This window comes from Eriocheir sinensis, chromosome 43, assembly GCF_024679095.1.
Source record: "Eriocheir sinensis breed Jianghai 21 chromosome 43, ASM2467909v1, whole genome shotgun sequence".
Classification (NCBI taxonomy): Eukaryota; Metazoa; Arthropoda; class Malacostraca; order Decapoda; family Varunidae; genus Eriocheir; species Eriocheir sinensis.
In genome coordinates this window covers 5,342,864-5,367,675 of record NC_066551.1, presented here as the reverse complement: position 1 = coordinate 5,367,675, position 24,812 = coordinate 5,342,864, and the positions used below count along the sequence as shown (strand labels likewise).

Sequence of the window (24,812 nt, the reverse complement as noted above, 5' to 3'; positions counted from 1 at the left end):
TACCGTCCATGATCTCTTTTTCCAACTCTTTCACACCAAACATGGACGCCCTTTTTGGTGGCCCATATCTACCCATACACTTTCAGCCTTCCTTACATTCTAACTGTCCATGATCTATTTTCCAACTTTTTCACACTTAACATGGACTCCCTCTTTGGTGGTCCCTATCTCCCATATCTCAGTTTGATCATGTCCAGTTCACATTTCTATCACCTATTCACGTCCACTCACCACTCTGATGAAAATATAAAGATTATTGGGGTGGGCTAAGCCCCCATGTTTCAAGATTCTAAATACACAACTGCTGTGTGGTCCAGTAACTTAACTTACTATATGGTTGAAGAAAACACTCATGAACACTTAAATATATTTATATCACGCTTCTCATACAGTCAGCTGAGAGAAAGACATAAGTATTTCTTTTAGGGGACAAAAAATACCCATTGACATTTTACAGTAATTAGAATATTATACAAACGAGCACAGTGATGTTTGAAGTGGGGGAGAATTTGGCACAGTCGTCCATGGGTTGAAGAGGGCAGCCCTCTGGCTGTATGTTTCCTGGTGATCTTCCACAGGGCACAGTCACCAAGACACAGCATTTGGGGTCATATATGTCAGAGGAAGCTGGGCATTTGACTCTAGGCTCCTTGAGGGAGGAAAATAGGCTGAAGGTTCAATCATGCCACTTACAGGCTCAGGAAAGATATTGAACTGAGATCAGGGGTGATAGGAAAAGAACTTGGGGCGGCTGTCTGTGACGGGATGACTTAGTCTGCTCTGTTGCACCAAAACAGAGATGCAGAAATGGCAAGAAGCAGAATTCTCAAAAGTGCAACTGCTTGGGGCTCGGTGGTGTTCTCTTGTGTAATGTCTGGGAACACAAGTTCCAATTCATCACCTGTAACCTGCATCTCAACACCCAACCTGCTCACAATGTCCAATTCACCGCAGCTCAGCAGCAAACATGCGTACAACATGCATTCTCCCTTTCAGACCAACATTTACAAATAGAATAGTTATGGGAACAATTCATTTATCTATTAAAATGTCTATCAATCTACAGCTAACATCAATCTCTTTGGCTTAAGATCCAAACTAAAGTTATGAAAATGCAATTAAGTACAATACCAATGACAACATGGATGATTGTATTACAGGGTTACAAGGGATAGGGGGATGAGGTGTTGTGTATCCAACATAGGCTGGGTGCTCTTAACTGGAACAGGAAAGAAATAAATGAAAGAATATGGTGCTCTATTCAGTCATATGTTTCCCCAAAGGTGCTGTATGCAGACAAGCACCATGGTGGGCAGGACTTGAGAATTATAAGAAAGAGTGGGAAGAAGTAATGATCCTACCAGACTGCAAATGCATACATAAAGAACATATCCTATTGAAATACTTTGTACACAGCATTTGTTTTGTGCACCAGCCCTACCCTAGAGCACCCAGATGATGAGGAAGGGAAGAATACTGATAATCACTGTGAGTCACGGCCCATGTGAGTTGAGCCCTACAATCTGGGCTCTACTTGCAGCCGGACAGTAGTAAGTTAGGGCTTCACAGGGAATCTCAGTCCTGCAACTTCTCCCTGCAGCTACATTCCTCTGAAATGCTACCAATACAAGTTGTTTTAGCCTTACAGAAGTTTTATAGTGCAATCTCTGCTATATTGCCCTACTTTTTACAGCTGGGTATAGTGTGTCCATATTATGTATAACAGCCAATTGACATAACAGTGTATGTCCACTCCTTTGAGCAAGAATTCTAAGCAGATTAAAGATAAAAGCTTGCACCATGTAGTTGAATAACCATTAACTTCTGTAAGATTCCAGCCATTGGCAGCAACACAGCCTGAAGTAGCAGGGCAGGGCTTTGTGCCATTTATGGTTTGTGGTGCCTGCTCTGTTGAGACCATGAACTGGAAGAGTGACAAAATAGTGAACACTCATCTCATGGTGGTCACACCTGATATAAGGGTGGGCAGGCTTTCTGGATACTGGGTCAGTATCTTCAAAGACTTTGTGGTTGGACACCAGTAGTGGCCGTCCATGATATAACTCTACCACAGGTTGTTTCAGCATCGATGGTGGAAACTCAATAACAGTGGCAGGAAATGTTCAGTCCAGTCTCTTAATCTCACCAAGCTATCAGTGACCACTCTGCCAGTGTGAGAGGAAGATATTTCCCACTCCACACTTTAGAGTAAATGCTACCAACTGCAATGCTAATGAACACAAAGTGATTTCTACGTAGCATTACTGGTGGGCACACTGCTTGCTTACATTTTTCATCAAGCAGGCCAACTATGGCATCAGCAGAGACAAAAAGCTGCTTCTGCTGTGTATGCAATTATTTTCAGCTTTGAACATGCAGTAGCCACTCAAAAGTCAGACTACAGCAAAGAAAAAAAAAAAAGAAAAAACTTCTCACCTGACCAGGATGCTTGGTCTTTTTTGTGATCTCTCAGAAGCTATTAAGCTTATTAGAGACCTTCATTCACATGATGAGTCTGGTCTGGCTGGGCTGTGGGTGCAACACACTGACCCAGCTACTAGGGTGGAGCCGTTAATGGCATACTAAGTGGCTGTAGGTTATCTGCCCATGACTGTCTGCTGGACTGCAAACAAACAAGCACTCCTGGCTATGCAAGGTTGTAAGCAGCTCATTAGACAACTACCTCCTTAACAATGCAGATTTTGACCACAACAACAAACAATGGGGACAGCAAAACTGCACACTACAAGATTTGATTCTTTTCTACCAGTACATTATCTACTATCTTTGGCCTTGTTGCAATACCAATATTTTTTCAGGGCTATGAGATATGGTAATGAGTCAAGAATGGTTGGAGAACACTGCCTTGGTGGTGGGTGTGCAAAGGTGGATGCAGCACAAAACACTGTGCCAAGCTTGGCCTAGGAGTCAGTAGTGACTAACAGGACCTCTTCTGACCCAGGGCCAAACAGTATTGCACATAGAGACAGCAGGCACAGTTCATGCTGCACAGGCCAAGAACGTGGACTGAGGCACTCAGTGATCACAGCGGCATGCGCCACTTGGGGGAGACGGATAACTGAGTGCCCTCCACATTGCTCACCCACCAGTCACAACTTATTTCCTTCTTTGTGCGAAAGACGATAAGGCAGATAACAAGAATGACTGAATTTGCCAGCTGGGGGCCTCACTCATGACTGGACCCGGGCCCTCAGCGGCTCATTGACATGCAGCCTGTTTCTCTTCCTCCGGCCACGCCAAGGGGAGTAAGTCAGAGGTAAAGATCAGGATATAGGAGTTTTGTGGACACACATCAGTACAGGGCAGAGAAGCATCAAAAGATACTGGGGGAGACTTGCCCTGCACTCTGCTGGCCACACATCACAACAGTAACATCACACTACTGGAAATAAATGAACTGAAAGGTATAAACCACTGGAAGAGTTACTAGAGGACAAACTGGTGATAGGTCGCAGCATCAGTGGTGCAACACAATTTTTTACCCAAGCCAGGACTAGTTGACTATTCAGAGAGATTCAATAAAGCCATGCATGACACCTACGATGCTGTTCATTGCATGTCTCTGAACACTGTGGGTGAGAAATGTGTCAAGTCTTTGATTTAATAAATACCAAATTCTAAAACCAAATTAAATAAAATAATAAAACAGACATGTATTACATGAGTATGTATAGTTTAAGGTTATACCAAATTTTGACATATCTAATAAAAATTATCAATACAAATATTTTGTATATCTACGAATAATACACACCCAAAGATTGATGTACGGTGCTGTAATGCGGGTGACTAAGTTTGTTGTCTATTATTTAATCTATGGTGTGTGAATCATCTCATAACCTGTAAAGGCTGCGACACTCACACCATCGACACCTGGGACTTGACACATGCCCATGTTCTCTTTAACTCTCACTCTCACTCACTCTCTCTCTCTCTCACACACACACACACACACACACACACACACACACACTGGGGTGAGGTGGGATAGGGTTAGGGGATGTTCTTCCCCTTCTACTATGCACTGAGAACTTCACACGTATGTGTACATTATCTTTTAGTTCCCTACATCATGTAAGGTCATTATTTAAGTTGGAACTCTTTCTTTCTGATGGTAAAATTGATTACTGGTCTAGTTTCATACAATCAATCAGTACATTGTGGACCTAATTTTGTTCTGGCTTTATTTTCAAACAAGAATCTTGTTGTAACTCATACCAGAGCCTCATTCTATATGGTGTCAAGTAAATGAGACACACCATAACTGTATGCTGTTTCAGAACTATAAAAGCACATTACCACATTGGCTACAATAGTATAAATCATCCTCTACTATTTCTGTAGTAGAACTGTGAAGGGACCAGCATTATAACTGAATTGTGTGCACCTTGTAAGTTTCATTTCTTATATTCAAATCAAAGAAAAATTACCAAAATACTAAACACTAATCCCTTCACATGAATGAACCTGTGAATTGATAAAGTAACCAATCCCACAGTTGCAGCCTGGGATGAACAAATGTAAGAGGCAAGAACCTCTCTACAGTGTGTTTACTGCACCTGAGTATATTCACCTTAGTGTTGCTGTGGCCCCCTGACAAATTATGAACTGGAGAGTTGTGCTTGAAGTCTTCAACACCCAATAACTCCAATGGTTGTAAAAGCGGTCTTTTCATTGCTGGGATACTCATTATATTATTTGTGCACCAGTTCCCTGGCAATATGCCTTCACAAAAATAAATAAATAAAATATTACTATATACTATTTTCAGATGAAGATATCAATCTTCATATTGACACAACACTCTTCATTTGTTCGGCCCCAAGTGCAACTAATCACATCCTAAAGTCAGGCATAAAACTAGCAGTATGACATTAGTTTGTATGTTTGTTTTGTAATGAATGTGGAGCCACTGGTACCATGAGTAACTGACAAGAGATTTCAACCACAGTACTTTTTAATTATAATCACAAAATGCCTGACTGACTCCTATCTATTATTCAAAATCATTCATATGTCAAAAATTCACTTTAACACCTCTTTTAAAGAGATATAGATTGACATTCCCTTTCTTAATACTATACGAAACTAACGAAATAAATAAAATAACAATTGGTCACTTCTGTAATATTCTTCATAAACTTATTCTGTATAATATTTGCAAAACATGATGTGCTGAAAAAACAGTACATCACAAATATTAACATCTTAAAAAAATGTATCTTATACCTTACACGTGAAAAAAAGTGTTCTCATGAAATATATCTCTCAAAGAAGTAAACTGCGTCTTGGAATTGGAGATACTTTCATAAAATCTTCCTGAACTTATCTTTTCTGGGGCATGAGAAAATGAGGAAAGAATTTGATGCATCCATTCTTGGTTGTGCTTAATGACACCAAACTTTTTGTGCAATTATAAGGGTTCAAAAATTATTATTTGCTTATACAGCTTTGATCACCTGGTTAATTTGCTGTCTCCAGTGGCAGAAAACTCTTGGTCTTCCAAACTTGGCATACCAGCATTCCTGGAGACACAGTAGTACTTTGTACCTGAAAAGTAACATTCTCAGTGAGATCATGCAGCGACCTAAAAACTACTGCTACTACCTTATTACTCCAATAGATGTTCAGTTTTTTAATTCATGAATACCTAAAGTTAGCTATCCCACTTATAGGCCTTTCTCTAAACAAATTTCTACAGTACCACTGAAAGAAGTACTTACTTTGCTGCACGTTTTTAGGCCTGACAAGGTGCAGCTGCTGCTGGCTTAAATGCTGGGTTTACGCAAGAGAAGCCTCTGAATTCATCTTGGTTGATAGCACGAACAACCTCTTGATTGATGGGGGTTAGAATTGGCTCTTCTTTTGTAAACTCTGTATCAAAGTTAACAGCATCCTTCTTCCCTTTCTGTAAAAGATAAAAAGGAGTATTTTTAGTGTTATTCATAAATTAGTAATGTGTAAATAATCTGTGAAATTGTTCAGTCATATAGAACGTTCAACAACTCTCCTTGAAATACAGTCTTAATTAAAGCCACATATGGAAATCTGCCACAGGGTGAGGTTGGGTGTTGCGGAGTTGTTTATTCTCCATTCTTTACCAATCTGTGCCAAACTAACAAGGCATCCTACAGTTACTGTCAAATACTTACTATGTTCATTTTTTGCATACAATGTCTGTGAATCCATTTTATGCCTTCTAATTTTTACCACAGATATCTTCATTACCAGCTAAATATTATGCAGAGATAAGTAAAATACTGGGTATAAAAGTAATATGTGCTAACAAAAAAAGTTGGAATTACTTTTGTTTGAATTAAATTTAAGTAAGTATGGCAGAAAAGTATCAATTTTTTTTATCAATTACTGGATAGTAATTGTAATTTCAATTATTTTCACTTTCACTGACAGACTGGTGAGCACATGGCAGTGCTTGATAGGAGTGGTAGTATGGGTTGAGCCATGGTAGTGATAGTCCTCATGGTCAACAGAGAAGAGAGGGGGAGTGTGATGCAGAGCCTTCACTCAACTAGCTACCAGCAGCACTAGCTGGTAATTGGGTGGAGGTCTAGCACACATTTTGAAAACTAATATTTGGCAAGGAACTTCAAAATCAATTTTGAAATGGCAGGCATTGCATGTTGAAACAACAAATTCTAAGGAAGAATTTGCTTGCATACTCACACTTCAATTTCAAGTTAAAAAGAAAAAGTAAATGCAATTTCATTGAAATCTAACAGAGTTTTCTGGACTTCACAGTAGCCATCTGTTGCAGACCAAAGACTTGTACACGGCACTTACTTTGAACAGGTAAATTATGTTTACTTAATTACCAATGAAAAAGAAAAATAGTATCTGCAAGGCCACAAAAACATTTGGCAAATTTTTTTTATACCTTGTACTTTCATTTGTATTCTATTTCCTTTCAAAATCTATATTATCAATATATTAATGTGAAAAAGACTGTCAGTAATAGAACTGTTCAGCTTCGTACATGTGAATGTGTTGACATGGTATTCCACACTTCATTTTGTGGGTCAAACCATACCGAATCAAGACAAGAGGCCGGGTTGTTGAATCCTCTTATTACTACAACATAAGACTGAAATTCTAGGAGCACTAATCATACTTAAATATTGAAAGCTAAATAATATTTTCCCACTTACTACTTTGGGTGTGAATGGTGGCTTGACTTTGCGCTGCTCCAGAGCATCCCAATCAATATCACGGAAGAATTTATGGTTTCTGATGGCCTGTTCACCACCACGCTCCATGACACAACCCAGTCGCTTTGATGGCTCCTTGGTCATAAACTGCAGATGTCCCAACAAAGGGAGAACATGGTGTTAAGTATTTGGGGGATTTGATTTATAGGAGTGATAAGAAACTGCATGAACTCATATTTCTCAATTAACAAAATAAGTCACAATCTTCATCATCTGACAAGTACACATCAAGAGTTGGTTCCCTTGCCCAAATGCTCTCAGTTGCTACCTCACACATGATATGAAGCAATGAGTTGAACTTACTCCTTTAAGAATAGAAACGGCTTCCTTTGAGAGCCACACCGGATACAAGACTTCTTCATGAAGAATACTTTCAAACAGATCGTCCTCATTGTCAGCCTCAAATGGTGGCTGTCCTGCCATCATTTCATACATGAGGACTCCCAGAGCCCACCAGTCAACACTGGCACCATAGTCCAACTCTTTCAGGATCTGTCAAGAAATAATTTAATATAGTAACTATAGTCAAATACAATATTAAAACAATGTCTATTAAGTGTGAATATCTTTATATTAAAGTCAAATTGTAATATGGAGGGAGCATACACATCATCCAATTAGAAAATAAGTTCAAAAGAAAATTATGTAAGAAAAATATGTAAGAAACTAATTGACTGGTTTTGATCCAGACAATTAGAAAGTAAATCCTGTCCTTACCTCTGGTGCTATGTAGTCAGGAGTTCCACAGAAAGTGGAGGTTGTCGCATTATCTTTGATGCCTTCTTTGCACATACCAAAATCTGCTATCTTACAATGGCCTTCACTATCAAGAAGAATATTGTCTAATTTCAAATCCCTGCAAAATAACAGCAAATTAATGTCATTCATCCTCATTTCCTATACTTAACTATGTTAGACATAAAGAATGCAACTGTTGGCTTTGTTTCATGTTATGAAATAAAAAGGTGTAGGTTTATAATGTATTTTCAGGATTCATTATCTTTTGTAGATTTGTCACTATTTTGAGATAAGAATAACTTTCTAAGGTAATTAACCAGCCTGTGTGGAGAGATGAATAATGAGCCTTGGTGGGCAAGGATAAACAACTGATGCTTAAAAATGAGCAAAACAGAGAGCCACCACGAAGCAAACAAACCCAACAAACACATGTAACCGTAGTCTATATAACATACAAAAAATATGATAAAAATAATGAAAATGGTGATAGTAACTTCATTTCAGACTTCCTATCAACTAAAAAAGATCAACTTTCTTCACATCTGCTCTCAACCCACCTGTAAATAACACCCCTTTTATGAAGGAACTGGAGAGCCAACGTGACTTCAGCAGCATAAAATCTAGCTCTTGGCTCTGTAAACTTGCGAGCCTTCTGAATCTGGAACATGAGATCGCCTCCATTCACGTACTCCATAACGAAGAACAATCGGTCCTGAAAAGGGAAAAAAACGTATGATGTATATTTCCATTGTCCATCTACTTATCACTCCCCATATCCTAAATTATCTGTACCTTACACGTGTTGGGGATAGATTTTTTGTACAAAGCATTTTTATTTTATTGACTCTACCTACTGCAATGTGTTTAATGATAATAATAAAAATAATAATAATAGAGAGAGAGAGAGAGAGAGAGAGAGAGAGAGAGAGAGAGAGAGAGAGAGAGAGAGAGAGAGAGAGAGAGAGAGAGAGAGAGAGAGAGAGAGAGAGAGAGAGAGAGAGAGAGAGAGAGAGAGAGAGAGAGAGAGAGAGAGAGAGAGAGAGAGAGAATATCAGGGTGAGGATATATGCCTGCACACACTTAGAGTAGCAGTTACCTGTGTCTGGAAGCAGGAGTGGAGAGCTGTGAGGAACGGGTGGCGAGCAGCCATGTCTAAGATACGTCGCTCTGTCATTGTACACTCTACATCATCGTCTTGAAGGATTACATCCTTTTTCAGCACCTGTGGAAAGACATCAAGGCCTTTTAGAGTGAGGGTGAAGTAAATAGTTCTAAAATTACGTAATCAAAGAAATAAGTTCAGCAAGGCAGAGCAGTAAAACTCTCTAGACTTAAAGTAAATGGGAATGAATAAATCTTTCAAAAATTCTTAAACTCAGGAAATAAACAATAAACAGGGAGAGATTTCTTCTCAATATAATCATTTTAGTTTAGGAAATTAATACTATAACATAAAACTGACCTTGACAGCATAAACTTCATCTGTTCCTTTTAGTTCTGCCAACATAACTTTTCCAAAACTTCCTTTGCCCAGAACTTTAATAAAGTTGAAGTCATCTAAACCCAACTTTCCCATCACTGCATCCAGATTGGTGTCTAGTGCTTGAGCTGTTCAAAGTATAAAACTTGATTATTTTCATATAGAAATATATGATTCATTACTTCAAACCTACTCTTATTTCTTCCAAATGCCTCTAACTTTGTAACCAGCATTTAGTAATTCTGACCTTTAATTCATTCTCTTAATATCTGTTAATTATAAATTTGACTGAGAATGTCTAGACATACTGAAATACAAACAAACACCTATTTATGATATGAATAATTCCACCTAACAGTAAAAAGTTGCGTATATAGAATATGGAAAAGGCACTTGCATTTAATTTACTAAACATAAATATGACACAAGTAACTATTGCTTTCATAGAAATGTAAAAGTATTTTTGTTTCATTTACCAAACAACATTCCCGAAAGTTATTCATTGTTTTTTCTACTGCAGCTTGTTCATTATTATACCAAACATAGCTGAGGTGACATAATCTCCATATGATAAAAATGTACAAAAAAATCACTTCACTCTTCAATTTTGTAACCTTACAACTTATCACAGAGGAAAACATGAATACAAGATGAATAATAAGAATTCCCAAACAAACTAATCAATTACTAAAAGTACTTACGCCTAGGTCCTTGATCCTCGTGTTGACATCGGTCCTTCATCATTTCATCCATGACGCGCTGAGCCTCCAGCCTTAGCCTTAGCTCCTCGTCTTCATCCTTCATCATGCCTGACTCCTCAGTTTCACTAATACTTCCTTGTACACTTACTGAGCCAGGGGTTGAAGGAAATTTTGATTGCTCACCAATTGGCTGGAAGAGAAAAAGATGTGTAAATCAGATGTCATAAAAAAAAAATTTCTCTTGGAAATGAAAACTCCAATAATATTTGAAGTTGTAGTGAGGTAATATCAGCACAAATTTTGTTTGCAAGGAAAATGAAAAAAAAATCTATTTTTTATATCAATACTTACTTTCCTTCTATTACGTTTCCCTGGTTCTTGAGGTCGTATACCCATAACTGCTAAGATCTCTGATAACTGCTTTACATCTATTCCACAATTATTTGCTACATTCTTTTGACATCTCTTGTGAACATTCATGTTGCATACTGGAAAAAAAAATTATGTTGAACAAATTTTCATTAGCTACACTTCCTATACTAATTAATCTATTTCCAGATAAGTAAAAGCTGAAAACACTTTACTAGTATCTCTCTAAACACAGGATCTTACACGTGGCAATTACCACGGTCACTAATAATCATTCATAGACCTATAAAACTAACATTCATATGGGAAGTGCAGTATGGTCTAAAGTTCTCATGAAATCAGAGGCACTATTTCCAGGTATATGAAATTATATTCATAATATACTCTCTCTAAAGTATATGTAGGGTAAAGAGCACAGGACTCACCTTCACACTGAAGACCCTGACGAATAAGGCCATAAAGCAACGAGCCACAGTGGTCACAGAACGTAAATCGCTTATATGAGTGAACCGAAAACCTATGTGGCACGTTAACATTAAACCGCTGCTGGCCACCTCCCTGGAAGACAAACCACTACATTACAATCCATGTTTACACAGAACAGAGATAGAAATAATCGACCTAAAGCAGCTGGAAATCATGTAACTTAATAAAATACATAAACTGAAGATTTGCCTTACAGAACAAACTTCTGTTATTTTTATTCATTTATATATACTATGATTCCATTGTTCTTACTGCTTGCTCTTCGGTTACTATGGCTTCGGCACTCTTGCTTCCCGGACAGCGTGTGACGACGGATTGATGACAGCGCTTGTGGATGACACAGGTACATACTTGACATTGATAACCTTGTTTCCCAATACCCCAAATAAATTCTCTGCAGTGGGAGCAGAAGGTAGGTTGTCGAAGGAAAGTTGCCATGAACTTGTGACCATTGACCTGAAAGAAATATGTCACTATGTTAAGAACTTTGAAAAGGAAAGGTGAACAATTACTCTCATGGCCATCACCAGGTTCGTAAAAGCACCACACTGCTTTCTACCCTTCCCTAGATATTCCTCTCTTGTCATTATGAAGATATAAGCCTGGCCAATTCACCTTCCTCAATTCCATAGTCACCCTGCTCCTCACACCATTTTCTGTCATTCCAAGCAGCCTCTCATTAACACTCCCCTATGTAGAGTATTCTTGCCAATCATAAGCACAATTTCAATTAGTACTCTTATCAAGAAGTAATTACTTTGGATAACTCAGCTAAGATATAAGATGATGAAAATATTGTCAAAATGAAGATTGATAAACACTATTTTTACCATATTATTATTACATCTTTCGTTTGGGCACTCCAGTTTACTTTTGCAGGAGAATTGATAGGAGGGCTTTTTTTGTTTTGTTTTTCTTGGTTTACTGCCCTTGAGCTGTCTCCTTTACTTTAAAAAAAAAAATCCATACAGTTTTTGAAGAGTATTTTTTTTTCTTTCTGACAAGGGTACTAAACGGAATGGCACACAAAATAGGCAAACATATCCTTAACCCTTGTAGCTGCACTTCCTTCCTTGTGTAAAAATTGTAACTATCTTCCGGTGTCCCATGAGCCCTCCTTGCCATAAGCTCCAATACTTCGGACGATATTATAAGACACTTCCGCTTCTCACATAAACTATTTCTAAAGGTCAAAGAGGGGATCAATCAGGTTCTCGTGAGTTTCTTTAGGTTCATGGTACAGAAGAAGGGTCACACTACCACCAGGGTCATAAAACTACTCTTGTAAATGACCCAAACTCCTACAAAAGCCTTGTCAAATATGTAAACTTGTGCGGCGAAATGTTTTAAAATACAACCCTTCATCAAACCAGCATCTCTGCCATCATATAACCAATATCTTGGGATTTATACTCATCTTCTGTATCACACTCTTTGCCTTCCCTCTCTTTATGCTTCCTAGTCTAAATGAATGTCTATGTTTCCTCCCAGTTTTCATTTCATTATGTGCAAAAATGTCTCCCATTCTACTTTTTTATATAAACTGCTAAAAATACTCCTCCTCAGTACCGTCCACAGTCTCACTATTGTTTAAAAGCAGATTTATTATCCCTCTTAACCCTTTCCATCCGTGACGCAGACGTCGGCGCCACAGTATGGAAAGGGTCAAGAGGAAATGGAAGAGGATTAATCCCCTTCTAAACCTCTCAATCCTCCTCTAAATTCCTCTTAATCCTCTTCCATTTCCTCTTAAGAGGTTTAGAAGAGGATTAAGAGGTTTAGAAGAAGACTAACCCTTTCCATACGGTGACGCCGTCGGACGCCATCGTCGGCGTCGCCGGAGTGAAGGGGTTAATGCTTCCTCTACTTGCTCTTTCATGATCTCTCCTTTTAAGTCACCCAGTACCAAACATTTACGTTGACATTAGACATTCTATTATTCACCTGTCAACATGGGAGGAAGCATATCAATCATTCATAACAAGGTTTATGCCATCAAAGAAACAGCCCTGAATCCTAAATAAATTACGGGTATATATCACAGGAAGAATCCCATCCCAATCACACACAAACTTTTTTTTTATAGTATAGTCAGCCAAGAAATTGCATCCTACCCATGAGCACAACATAGCCTGGTCTACTACACACCATTCATCCTCGGCAGCATCATTCTGTTGAGCTTTCATACATTCCCTAATATGTCATTCATTAAGTGGCCAATCTTAGGGATAACTGTACATATCTGTCATTAAAAACAAAAAAGTCGTTAAGAACATACTTAGCACAGGGTGTCATCATACCTGGTGGACCCTCCGCCTCATGGCCCCACGGCGCCGGTTGAAGCCTTGACGTTCCCTGAACTCCCGGGGGCGGACGCTCCCATCCTCTGGTTCTACCCATTTTAACTCAATTACTACATGTAGTTTCCCCTGAGGTTCCAAGTCCACCTGTAAAGGAAAAAAATAATATTAATAAAATATATTTCTTAGAATAAAATTCGCAGCACATAAAAATACAAGAGCAAATACCTCAATAAGTATGTAAGTCAAACATGTAACAGTTTTTTTTTTTTTTTTTTTTTAAATCTGGTGTCCCTTAAAAAAATTAAATTATCCTGAGAACTCCCTAATACTTGACAAAAAAATAAAAATAAATAAATAAAATAAGGAATGGGTCCTGCCACCTGCAATTTCTACCGACAGCATATTAATGTATAGGTAATAATACACAAGAACTTTTACTCAGTAGATTCCTTTCCTGTTCTTTCAGTGAAGCAAATTACTCCTACTGCTTAGCTTACATAACAATAACCTACATCTGTACACACTACACTATATCAATCATTGTTGTTTATGCTTGAACAAGACTAAAGGTAAAAGGTAACATTGGGGGTACAGGCTAAGCTGCCATAGCACCAGTGTACAACTCCATCTCCTTGGCCCTTGAGCCTGTGGATGGTAAGACAAGAACAAGTAAACAAGGGCAAGTATGACATCCAAGTTACAGATGAAAAAAGTTTACCTTTCCAAAGTTTATTGGCCAACTCAAAAGGTAGGATAAACCACTGGGCAGGCTGTGCTCTGACTGCCCAGGCAGGGATCAAACTCATCAAACTCACTGACTTTATGACCTAATAACAACCTCCCATGACCTGCAGGTCACAGGAGGTCATACATAGTCATTCGTGAAATCCTTAAGTGTTTCCATACGACGTACAACTGAGAAGGTTGGCAGGAGGTTTTTGGTGCTGTACCAAAAACGTTCAGCCAATCTCTCAGGTCACTCCTGTCGTAAAAAAGTTGCCGTCTGGTGGCCACATGGACTGCATCTGGACAGCAAGCGAACTGAACCAGTGGCCAATGTATGACCATTAACTGGCGACCTGAAACCAGGTGGCAAGCAGAAGCCGTCCAGTTGATCGCTGATGTTCGCCATCCACTTTGCCTCTGTCACTGGCCGTGGTCAGCGTCCAGCCTCCCACCACACAGTGAGTTGTGTGGCGACCAGTGACCCTTGACTGGGAATGAGGTACATTCCTGAGAAGTGATGTCACACGCCACTCAGTCCGTTTGAGTTCCATCCCGACTCACCCTACTCCACAGGTCAAGCACACAGCCAAATGCATATGGATCATCTCTGCCTAACAGAAATAAAGTGCTGCAGGACATGATGTACACAGCAAAAATAATGAAAGTCTGTGGAGCTAATGGCCTCTAGCAATTTCAAAAAGGATTGTTAATTACAAATTACAAAACTGGTTAAGTTGATGTTTCTTTTGATTGATATGTAAATATGATATATATAATTCGTAGTTTTTAACCAGTTTTCATCCTGGTGTAATTTTACTTATTAAAATAGGAAAGTGCACATAGATTTGTTCATACTTTCATTACCTTTATATGTAATTATTGTTTTCATATAATAATTTACAGAACTAAGGAAGAGAAATATGAAATATAACTGGGTGATAATATTACTGTAACTGCTGACAAAAACATATGGACAGAAAATTCTCCTAGTGTATGACAGTGCAGAGCGGAGCTGTATGTGGGGCGTATGACGTCAACAGCAGGTCGTTACGAGAGATTGCTATCCTCAATATGACAGGACAATGTGTGTGAATCTTACCATGGTGGCCGTCCGGCCACCCACTGGACGCAAACTGGACAACCGCCAGTATAGTTCAGTCGCACTACTGCTCAGCCACCAACGTGGTCAGGAAGCAGTGGGTGTGAATCGAATTGCAGCATTTTGGGGTCACAAGTGGCCGTTAACAGGTCATAAAGTCAGGTGATTGGGGCTTAAGCGTGCTCATCACTAAACCATGGAGTCATAGCTAGGCAGGCTTATCACTACAACATGGATGAAGCTCACCTGAATACAGTAATAAGATGGTATATAAAATTCAGTGTTTTACAGTTTATGACCACAATGAATGGACTTTGCATATGATGAGAAGCTGTACCTTTAAAAATATAAAGGTGGTACATGAAGTAAAATATTTGGGAGTAACGGTGCAAGACACACTATCCTGAGAAAAGCACATAAACAAGCTGTTTGGAGAAACCTACAGGATTATGCAAAATATAAGGGTATCATTCCATTTTATGGACAAAGAAATGATGAAGAAAATAATTACAACAATGATAAGACCAAAGCTTGAATATCCTGCAGCTGTGTGTCACCTCACAAAAAGAAGGATATCAGAAAGTTAGAAAGGATACAGAGAATTGCAACTAAAATTGTCCCAGAACTCTCGAATATGACGTATGAAGACAGATTGAAGGAGGTGGACTTGACGACACTGGAACAAAGAAGGGAGAGAGGAGATCTGATCATGCTGTACAAGTTGGTATATATATAGGTAAGTTTGATGAGGTGGATAGAGATGATCTCTTCTTAACTGCGAGATGGATGGACATAGGAAGAAACTTAATAAAGGAACCTGTTTGAGTGACTTAAAAAAGTATAGTTTTCCACATAGATGTGTTAACACATGGAACAGCTTGCAGGAAGAGGTGGTGGAGGCAAACAGTGTCCAACAAATGAAGGAAAGGCAAGATGAATGTAGATATGAAGACAGGACTATTAAAGCTTAGCTTGGGCCTGGTAGACTACAAATAGGTAAATAAGTAAATATATATATATACATACACACACACACACACACACACACAGAATATATGAAGAGCCAAGAGAAACCCATGAGATACTAGTGGTTTTCCAGAAAGTATTAACAAATGAATCAGATTTTAGAAATCCAGAAAGAGGAAAAAGCAGAGCAGGGATGGGCAAAATGAAAGTGAATAGAGAAGATAGAGATGATGAAGACCCTGGAGGAGAGAAAGGCAAGAGACATGAATGGGGTTTCAGGACGCATCCTAAAAGTGTAGCCAACAACTGATTGAACCATTATACACTATATATGCTATAACTAAGTGTTCACTAAAAATGGGGGAAGTTAATAAAGAATGGAAAAGAGCAGACATAATTCCGAGTTATAAAAGAGGAAGCAAAGAACCATTAAATTATAGACAAGCATCTTTGACAAGCATTGTACATAAAGTATGTGAAAGAGTAATAAAAACAATGGATGGAATATTTAGAGAGATAAAATATTAACAGTGAGACAGTTTCCTTTTAGGGGACGATCACATGATACGTACAAATCTGTTAAGTTTCTATCCTAGAATAATAAAAATATCACAAGGGAAGGATGGGCAGATTGCACATATCTGATTCTAAAAAAATTTGTTAAAGTTCCACATAAAGGATTATTATGGAACCTGGAAGACACTGGAAGTTTGAAAAGGAAGGTAAAGAACTGGGTGGAATACTATCTGGAAGGAAGAGAAATGAGAACTGTGATAAGAGATGAAAGCTCAAGATGAAACAAAAGTGACTAGTGGAGTGCCACAGAGTTCAGCGGTGGTGTCAATTATGTTTATAATTTATATAAATGACATACCAAGAGCAAACAGCTATATGAACCTGACGCAAAATTATTGAGAAAAATAAGACACAAGGAGGATTGCGAGGAGCTGCAGAAAGACAATGAAAAGATATATGAATGGAGTAAAACATGGGAATTGAATTAAATACAAAAAATGTCATGTTCTGGAAATGAGGAAAAGTGAAAAGAAATCTACATACACCTACAAAATGGGAAACAATATAACAGTGAGTGACGAAGAGGAGAAAGACCTGGGGGTGGAAATTCAGGATGATTTATCACTGGAGAAGCATATAAACAATATATATGGAGATATACAAACTGCTAAGGAATATAAGAATGGCATTTCATTATCTTGATAAAGACATGATGAAAATAATAACCACAATGATTAGATTAAAAGTGGAATATGCAGAAGTTGTGTGGCCTCCTCACAAAAAGAATCACATGAAGAAACTGGAGAGAATAGTACTAAGAATAGCCACTAAAATGATAACAGAAATGAAAGACCCAACTTATGAAGAAAGATTAAAAGAAATTCAGCTGTTAACACAGGAAGAAAAAAGAGAGGAGACCTAATTACAGCATATAAACTAATGAGTGACTGAGGAATCAGATAATAATGATCTATTTTTTGAAAAGGGGAAGCAAAGACAGAGTTAAGAGATTACAAGGAAATATTAAGAAAGGGAACATGTCTTATAAGTAATGGAGACAATGAATGTGCAAAAATTTAAGGAAAAAATGTACAAGTACAGATATGAGACATGACTACATGAGTGTAGCTCAGGGCCCTGTATACTACAACTAGATTAACACACACACACACACACACACACACACACACACACACACACACACACACACACACACACACACACACTGACACACACACACGAGAAGTTACTACTAAAACAAGGAATTACCACCAGGAACACAAGAGGACATAGTAAAAAATTGAGGAAGGGAAGATGCTTGAGAGACATAAAGAAATATAGCTTCCCGCAAAGAAATATAGAGGTTTGGAACAGACTAGGTGAGGATGTAGTATCGGCGAGGAGTGTGCAAAGCTTTAAGGAAAAGTTGGATAAATGCAGATACGGAGACTGGACCACACGAGCGTAAAGCCCAGGCCCTGTAAAACTACAACTAGGTAAATACAGCTAGGTAAATACACACACACACACACACACACACACACACACACACACACACACACACCATTGTCACAGCACTGGTGTGTATTGGTTTCATACGAGTGCTAAGCAATGCTGGGCAGTGAGGAAGATGCATGCCTCACCTACTAATGGAGGAGAATGAAGTCAATTGGCTGCCACCATCCTGCTCCTACACAGGGGTGTAGTAACACTGCTCCCCATCCCCTCCCTCTTACTCCCCTAAATCTATATATATAATTCTCATTCATCATTATCACTTCATTGTCTCCATACATAATAGCATACTGCATACTTTACACTAAAAATTATGCTGGAAATCTCATTTATCATCTTATCAATTGAATAATAGTCTTCTAAATTGTCTGGCAAGTCTGTACATCCCTTCCCAGATCTCAAGGTCAGCAGCAGTGAATGTTACAACCAGTGGCTTGCTCTTGCTGATGACCTGATGTGTGTTTTACCCTGTACACCTGACACTGGTACAGCTCTCAAGGAAACATGAAAAAAATACAGTATTTCAATATTAGTTAACCTGAACAGAGAGTCTGGAGAGTGAAATATAGTGTGGCATCAGTGCAATGTCTCAGTCCTCGCCATTACCCTCTGCTAGTCACATGCTGGCTGCCTCATGCCACCACAGGATGTGCCTCACCAGAACAGGAAACTAGATATCAAATCAGCTGATGATTACTGAGAATCTCATATATATCTAATCAAACAAAAAAACAATGTGTCTTGGCACATTTCCTTTGAGCTGGTAATCAATAGTACGTACACCAGATAGATTAAAGTATACATTTACAGTATACAGTATACACATTACAGTATTATAAAGTATACAGTACACATATTTAAGTATACATATTTATGTACAATGGCTGAATTAAATTTCTCTTTCTTACCTGCTACTTATAATACAAGTTACTGTTACATGATACATAATCCTTTCTAGCACTTCATAAACACATTTAACTACTAGCTGGTTCCTTGGTTACTTCAAAACATCCATTAATTAAAGAATGTTAAGGCTGGTGAAAAGTGACTACATAGCATAGCTGAGGTATGAATCACTATCAAGATGAAATGCAAAAAACAATAATATATACTCAAGAACTGCAGAGGTCATGTACAGAAAGGGCTGCTGGCCATGAGGCAGCCACCACCTTTACTGACCACAAAGAGCATAAGCTAATATAGCTTGATATTTGTCACTTTCTATGCTCCATTTTAATTAATGCTCAGATCATAAAAAAAGACTCTAGGTAATTGTTTCAGGTATATATATAAACTTTTGTAAAATCTAATAAGCTGAACAGTCTTTATTTGAACAATAGTGTATTTTCATCGTCATTATCTTCAGCCATTACTAGTCCACTCCATGAAAAAGGCCTTTCTCAACATTCTCCATCCTACTCTGGCAAATGCTCTAATTCATATCTCCACCTGTTCCTCTGTCTGCCATGACACAATTTCTGGGGTGCCACTCAGTTACTCTTGTGGTCTATCTGTTTTCAGTTATCAGTTCTACGCTAGATATGAACTCACACTTCACCTCAAATCTCCTGATAAACTTTTATTTCCTGACATGAGTACAACCTATTGGAATGTTGCGTACAAATTGCCAAACATACCCAAACTGTAAAGTAACGGTAAAGTTGGGGGCATATGCTGTAGCTGTACCATGTATTAATCTGATCCAGTGTATTCATTTAGGTAACTATGACTGGTTAGGCAGCAGTGGTGAGTCACTTTAGGACGTTGTGTTCTTTCCAGTCTTTCAGAGATGAAAAATGGGAGTGGACATCCCTTAACCCCTTGGATGCAAATTTCATATTAGAAGACATCCAGGAATGGAGCAAAAAGTGTCTGCTACAATTCAATGAAGAAAAATGTAAAGTTGTGCACCTTGGCAGGAGATATCCAGCATGCCAATATCACATGGGAAACACTCTGCTATCCACCACAGAGGCAGAGAAAGACCTGGGAGTCTATGTTACCAGGCTACCAGTGAAGGTGAAATCCGTGCCAATCACAGCGGACGGGTTAATGCATTGCCCTATATTCTCTCACCTAGCTAGGTATCTATACAGTTACAGTAGACAAACAAATAAAGTTGTCTCCTTGTTTTGTTGATGTTATCAGTAGTATCATTACCATCATGATTACTAACAGAAGTGTCATTCTTGTTATTATTATTGTTGTTTCTGTTACTCAAGAAGCACCCCCACTGCAGGAAACCTTTAACAAGTATTCCTCATCTTTTATAAACTTTGCCTTATTAATTGGTGAAACAAGGCACACAAAACATTATGCAGAGCAAAACTAAGGTGCTACAGCAAGCAAAATGATGGTTTCTTCTGCTTGTTACATTCTTTTGATATGAAACAACAGTGATACAAGCCTCTCAATAATCAAAAGACATGAGTGGGTAGGAAAGTGTGGGTGGGTGGTGGGATGACACACAATAGAGAGAACCTCCAACACTGGTGCCTCAAGTTTGTGTTTCATCACCCAAGCAAGCCACAAAACACCCTTTATTGGGATTATTGAGCTAATAAAAACTGATGAAGCTACACTACACCCAATACTCCAAACCTTTGAATGCCTCAAACAACTTATACAATGTTCTAGAATTTATGTTGTTCTACCTCAGTGTAATTATATATTTATTATTCATTTGCTATTCAGTTTGCTTCGCTGGACTCATACATGGACTCGTAGATCAATGATCAGCTTGATAAATAATGTATGGGAAAGAAAGTAATAATACTTTAAATCATTCACGTATACATTGTGCAACTGATACCATGATGTATTATTAACTTTACTGTCCCTTTACAGTCTTGATAACCACTACATATTCAAATAATAAGTTATGAATGTCATTCTTAATTAATACAGCAAGTAGGATGATTCTATCAACAAATTCTGAATACATTATCTCAATCAGTAATTGCAAAAGGAAATACATTTATGATGTTTATCAAATCTGCTTTATTATCACGCTGCAGTAACTTTTTATATGCCAGTATCCAGCATGTCAAATAATCTTTCACAGTAAACTAAATGTGAGACCTGAACCTGTAAAGCCCTTGGTTTAATTAAGGTCATATATTATAACATACCGGTACTCATATGATATAACCTGACAGGATGAAGATATTTATAATAAGTATATATCCTCCTCATAATACAAGTATATAGATATTGCTTATATTCAACATTTTAATCTTTTCTGCAGACCAGTGTTCTACAGTCATAAATGATGGTGGATGAGGGAGCAGGCTGAGGCCTCAAGCACTCCTATGCTACTTGCTATATGGTATTAGCTTAGCACAAAAAATCAACCTCTTTACCCTCGTGAGCCTGTGGTGAAAATACGGTAAATACTTTATCTCATGATACAAGCTGTTAGTACAGTTTACCTTTCCTAGATTTCCCTAGATGCCCACTGATCAATCAACCTGTAAGGAAGAATGAACAACAATATACACCATTACAAGTCACCCAGGCGAAGACTGAACCCATAGCCTGCAGAAGATATGCCTATCAACCACTACACTACACACAGATCAGCAAAGTATAATTTGAAGTAATTATCAGACTTTCATACTCACTAAACAAGCTACAAGGGAAGAAATGTAACAGAACCCTCAAAGAATCAAGCCCAGCCCCAGCTGGCTGCCCAAAAAATGTATAAGAGAAGACCATAACCTGTTTAGAATTTTCTGTTTATTCAGATCAATAGAAAAATCAATTGAAACAAGTTTATAATAAAAATTAACATTGGAGGTCAGCAACATTTACCACATTTGCTCTTAAGGGATTTTTTTCCTCTACTTCATACTCAATACTTAAACCTGATGCTTTTTATTAAGTTTTATGTCTAGCAACAAGGCTGTGCTCTGGAATGAGAATAGATGTACTTACTAATAAATGTATTACGATCCACCCTAATACACATTCCAAGTGGGAGAATAATAGCTAGAATGGTTTGAAAAAAAACAAATGCTATATAATACAAAATATAAAATTCAAGCAGAAGTAAGCACATCCAAAGGTGCCTGAAGAATTTCACTCAATTATTAGTCATGATTTTCCTACAGATGCTAGGCCATAACTGTAACAACTATAAAAATTCATAAAAATTTATGGGTGGCAAATACTATTTTCTCAAATTTATCTTCCATTACCCTATATTTTACTACTACTTCCAATCTCTCTTCTAAACATTAACAAAGCATTTAAGGATCCTGTAAAATAGATATCCAGTGAGGAAAATCATTCCCCACAGGTCACAAGGGAGGCCTGTTCCCTTTTGTTAGGGAGGCACAAGTCTGAGTTGGTTTAGTTTAAATTAAGGTAGATAAGGGGGAGGGGCTAAAGCACCTAGCCTAATGTATAAATCAATTTTGCTCTGAACCCCAAAGGACTTTCCTCCCCTTTGATATTAAGACTTCTATGGGAATCTCAAATGTTTTCCAGGCATTATTATATATATATATATATATATATATATATATATATATATATATATATATATATATATATATATATATATATATATATATATATATATATATATATATATATATATATAAGCATGGGAGAGGCATGTGTGATTATTAAAATTGGAAAAATAGATGAAAGTTATCCTACCCTTACTTAGTACTTCCTTATTTCATAACCATGTCTACTGCTGTATTGAATGAATATTGTGGAGGTCCTAAATAAATACAAGACAAAATCAGCTGCAGTAGTATTATGAGAAGAAAAACAATAATTACTGTAATTAATGCAATGATCTAATGTACTCTAAATGAAGGTTGAAATAAATGCTTGAGAATAAGACTAGGGAAATGAAATAATGGAGTAGAATCCACCAGCAAAGGCAATATATTAAGAAGACATCAATTAAGTTGGGTGCCTGATAAACTAAATGATCATGAAATGCAGTACTGCAGAACACTTAAAAATGAGAAAACATTTGACTCCCAAACCAGAAGTGTTCATGAAAATACTGATACAAATATACAATTATAATTATACACTGTGGTTCATATGAACTGGTTATAGACAATAAAATGTGGAAAGGGAAGTAGCCTCTGATTTTATAATGCTGAAAGAGCGATTGACCTTAGAACTATAATAAAGCACACAACATAATAGTCTGACCCACTACTGTAAATTACCAAATGCAAAAACAAATTGTATGAGCCTAAAGATGATGCAATGTTCGACACTATATAACATTTGAGGTCTGTATTTAACACTAAAGGGCTGGCCAGGGATGTGTAATGCCAAGGGGGGCGGGGAGGTGTCATCTGAGGGTGCTGAAGGAGGGAGGGCACGGCGGGGTGTGTGGTGGGCACTGTGAGGGCCATCAGCTGTCACTTTCCCATGGTTATTAGCCGCTACAGACCACCACCTCCTCCCCTGTACCCACTGCCATACCTCACCTCCAGGACCTGCTTACCCACCCTTACTGCTTCCCAAATTACGTAAGATAAGTATTTTTTTTAGTAGTCTATACGGTGAGGTCTGAAGTCCCGGAATCATTTCAGTCATTCTTCTCTGTACTGCCTCGAGGGAATCTATACCTGTTATGGGGGCACCTCCAACCCTGACTTACCCACATATCGGCGCGGGTCTTGTTATCGCCATAGATTTCGTCGAAGGGCACCGTGGCATTGGCTACGAAATCGTCATTCCCCACCGCAGAATCATGGAAGATTTTGAGGCCGAGATGGGCGGCCCCGTCCACCTCATGCTCAAACCACTCATTCCACACGGGCGTGAAGGTCTTCTGCCGAGGCTGTGTCTTATTCCAGTGCACTTCATCCACATCTAAGCTAACATAGGGATCCAAGGTTTGATCTTGTGGCCCTTTTCCAACTCCTGTCACTAAGAAATGACGACTCATACAGTCGGTACGGCGCAGATCTGTAGCTTCGCATATTTTCACTCTAATGGTGCCCGTGAACATTGCCTGTGTATTTCTGATCAGTTGCTCACAAGCCCTGTATCACCTTACGAGTAGGTCCCAGTAGGGCATAGGGAAATAGGATAAAACTGACTGTAAAGCCGACCGTACTGTCACCCATTCAACACCATTCGATAAAACTGGTGCCTCATTAAGTGACGTCATGGTGTTGCGGGGACCGCCCAGGGTTGCCCAGTGCCGCCAGGAGCTCCCCGCAAAGTAGCCCAAAAGTAGCCCAGTTTTCAGTAAACAGAACTGTTCTACAGGGCGGTAAGAATATTGAGAAGTCAATATAATTCCATATAATTAATATTTGACGACTAGAATATCATTTAGTGATAATCTACATGCCACCACATATCTGCTAGCACCCCAGTGTCCAAGTGTTTATTATACACTGGTATATCAATCAAATTAACCATATCAGAAACATGAAAAATATCATTTAACGTTCATAAATTATTTTCGTTAATTACTGAATGAAAAAGAAGATGATAACTGTAGATATAGGCTGCTCGGCTACATGTAGGCTATTTCCTAAGGGACGGGAGGGGGGATGCCGACTTTCAGCAGATAAATATAATTGCAATCACCATATGTTGGCTATATGTCATTGTATAATATTCATAACTATTTTATTTACACTATTTCAATTTTCAGCCCAGCCTCCCAAAAAT

General features: G+C 38.2%; 1 protein-coding gene across 2 annotated transcripts; it reads right to left on the bottom strand.

Annotated features, from left to right (window-relative positions):
- Nucleotides 1-355: 355 nt before the first annotated feature.
- LOC127010361 (protein kinase C-like) lies at nt 356-24,293 on the bottom strand. 2 transcript variants are annotated; one of them, XR_007763111.1, is made up of 15 exons: nt 23,785-24,293; nt 13,322-13,468; nt 11,274-11,477; nt 10,961-11,093; nt 10,518-10,654; nt 10,167-10,356; nt 9,448-9,593; nt 9,082-9,207; nt 8,543-8,697; nt 7,965-8,103; nt 7,551-7,739; nt 7,188-7,334; nt 5,745-5,929; nt 5,481-5,571; nt 356-1,618 (listed from the first exon to the last, which is right to left on the bottom strand). XR_007763111.1 is itself a non-coding variant. In XM_050884319.1 (14 exons), exons 1-13 carry the CDS (start codon nt 24,136-24,138, stop codon nt 5,759-5,761), a joined length of 2,238 nt encoding a protein of 745 aa, XP_050740276.1. In that variant the 5' UTR covers nt 24,139-24,293; the 3' UTR covers nt 356-5,571; nt 5,745-5,758. The 2 variants fall into 2 exon arrangements, 1 of the variants encoding a protein (XP_050740276.1); XM_050884319.1 differs by having other exon boundaries at nt 356-5,571.
- Nucleotides 24,294-24,812: the final 519 nt, after the last annotated feature.